At 59.1% G+C, this 2,721-nt stretch overlaps 1 protein-coding gene across 1 annotated transcript; it reads left to right on the top strand.

Moving 5' to 3' along the window:
* The first annotated feature begins 254 nt into the window (after positions 1–254).
* Positions 255–946, top strand: LOC117843864 (uncharacterized). The gene has a single exon (XM_034724607.2). It carries the CDS (start codon positions 255–257, stop codon positions 816–818), a length of 564 nt encoding a protein of 187 aa, XP_034580498.1. The 3' UTR covers positions 819–946.
* The last annotated feature ends 1,775 nt before the right edge of the window (positions 947–2,721 follow it).

Below are 2,721 nucleotides of genomic sequence, written 5' to 3'. Positions count from 1 at the left end.
AAGACGGCTTTCCTAAGGTTGACGGCTGCTTCATGATCTTCGGCGGCTCCGCAGCGTACGACACCAAGCGCCAGCAAAAGCTGGAGCGCCGGGAGGTCTACGCGGCCGAGCCTGCGACTCCGGCTTTCCTTGATTGGTCCGGACCGGCCATCACCTTCGATAGGTCCGACCACCCGGGACGCGTTCGGCATCCAGGGCGTTACCCACTCGTCGTCGACCCCATCGTCGGCACGACGCGCCTCACCAAGGTACTTATGGATGGGGGCAGCGGCCTCAACCTCATCTACGCCGAGACGCTCGACACCATGGGGATCGATCGCTCCCGCCTCCGTCCTAGCAAGGCACCCTTCCATGGCGTCGTGCCAGGGAAGCAGGCAACGCCTCTCGGGCAGATCGACCTGCCCGTCACGTTTGGGACCCCTTCCAACTATAGGAAGGAGGTCCTCACCTTCGAGGTGGTAGGGTTTCGCGGAACCTACCATGCCATCCTGGGGCGGCCGTGTTACGCGAAGTTCATGGCAATCCCCAACTACACCTACCTAAAGCTCAAGCTGCCAGGGCCCAACGGGGTCATCACCGTCGGCACAACCTTTCAGAAGGCATACGAGTGCGACGTGGAGTGTTGTGAGTACGCCGCGGCCATCACCGTCACCAGCGACATGGCGGTCCAGCTTGCCGAGGTGATCGAAGACTTGCCCGACGCCAAGCAGTCAGGTACCTCCTTTGAGCCCACCGAAGGTATCAAGGAAGTCCCTCTCAATCCCGGCTGTTCCAATGGTGGGGTTGTGCGGATCAGCGCGGCCCTATCCCCCAAATAGGAAAGCGCGCTCGTCGACTTCCTCCGCGCGAACAGCGACGTCTTCGCGTGGAAGCCCTCGGACATGCCAGGCATCCCGAGAGAAGTCGCCGAGCATTCCTTGAACATCAGAGCCGGCTCCAAACCAGTGAAGCAAGGCTTGCGCCGTTTCGACGAAGAGAGGCGCAGGGCCATTGGTGAAGAGCTCCAGAAGCTCCTGGCGGCCGGGTTCATCAAGGAAGTGCGCCACCCCGAGTGGCTAGCCAATCCTGTCCTTGTACCAAAAAAGAACGGGAAATGGAGGATGTGTGTCGATTATACCGGTCTCAACAAAGCGTGTCCAAAGGATCCGTTTCCTTTGCCATGCATAGATCAAATAGTCGACTCAACCGCCGGGTGCGAAACCCTCAGCTTCCTCGACGCCTATTCCGGCTACCACCAGATCGCGATGAAAGAGGCCGACCAGCACGCTACCTCCTTCATCACCCCCTTTGGTCCCTACTGCTACGTTAAGATGCCGTTTGGCCTCAATAACGCGGGGGCTACCTTCCAGCGATGTATGCTGAAGTGCTTCGGAGATCTCATCGAGCGGACCGTTGAGGCCTACGTCGACGACATCGTTGTCAAATCCAGAAAGGGCGACCAGCTCGTTCCCGACCTGGAGCTAGCCTTCGAAAGGCTGAGGGATAAGCGTATTAAGCTTAACCCCGAGAAATGTGTGTTCGGTGTCCCAAGAGGCATGCTGTTATGCTTCATCGTCTCTGTGCGCGGCATCGAGGCAAACCCAGAGAAGATAGCGGCCATCAGTGACATAGGGCCGATCCGAAACATAAAGGGAGTACAGCGCGTCATGGGATGCTTAGCATCCCTAAGCCGCTTCATCTCGCGCCTTGGTGAGCGAGGTCTTCCTCTCTATCGGCTCCTGAAGAAGTCCGACCGCTTTGAATGGACCAGCGAGGCCCAGGAGGCACTTGACCGACTCAAGGACCTCCTGATGAAGGCCCCGATTCTAGTCCCGCCCGCCGACGGCGAGACCCTTCTGCTCTACGTCGCGGCGACCACCCAGGTGGTCAGCGCGGCCCTAGTAGTGGAGCGGGAGGAGGAGGGGCACGCTCTTAAGGTACAACGCCCGGTGTACTTCATCAGCGAAGTATTGTCCGAGTCCAAGGCACGATATCTGCAGATCCAGAAGCTCGTCTACGCCGTCCTCATCACGAAGAGGAAGCTGCGTCACTACTTCACCTCCCACCCGGTAATGGTCGTCTCTTCATTCCCGCTTGGTGAAGTAATCCGGAACCCAAATGCAACAGGAAGGATCACGAAGTGGGCACTTGAGCTTATGGACCAGGGTATCACCTACGTCCCCCGCACCGCCATCAAGTCCCAGGTACTTGCCGACTTCGTGGCCGAGTGGACGGAGGTACAAGCGCCGTCGGCGACAGAGGAGCAGGAGTACTGGACGATGTACTTCGACGGGTCGCTTATGAGGGCCCGCGCTGGAGCAGGCCTCGTCTTCGTCTCTCCGTTGGGCGTACGCATCAGGTACATGATCCGCCTCCATTTTCCTGCATCCAATAATGTCGCTGAGTATGAAGCCCTGCTCAACGGGCTCCGCATCGCCATCGAGCTTGGCATCCGTCGGCTAGACGTCCGAGGCGATTCCTAGTTGGTCGTTGAGCAAGTCATGAAGGAATGGAGCTGCCATGACCCCAAAATGGCCGCCTACTGCAACGAGGTCCGTAAGCTCGAGGACAAGTTCGACGGGTTGGAGCTCAACCACGTCGCAAGGCGCTTCAACGAAGCTGCTGACGAGCTAGCGAAGGCAGCGTCCGGCCGGATGCCCGTCCCCGACGGCGTTTTCGTTAGCGACCAGCTGAAGCCTTCAATCCGTTATCTGGAGCCAGCAGGGGTCGGCAAGGCATGCC

Source organism: Setaria viridis, chromosome 2 (genome assembly GCF_005286985.2).
Source record: "Setaria viridis chromosome 2, Setaria_viridis_v4.0, whole genome shotgun sequence".
Classification (NCBI taxonomy): domain Eukaryota; kingdom Viridiplantae; phylum Streptophyta; class Magnoliopsida; order Poales; family Poaceae; genus Setaria; species Setaria viridis.
Note: the sequence above shows the minus strand (reverse complement) of the source record. Positions and strands in the feature narration are given on the sequence as shown.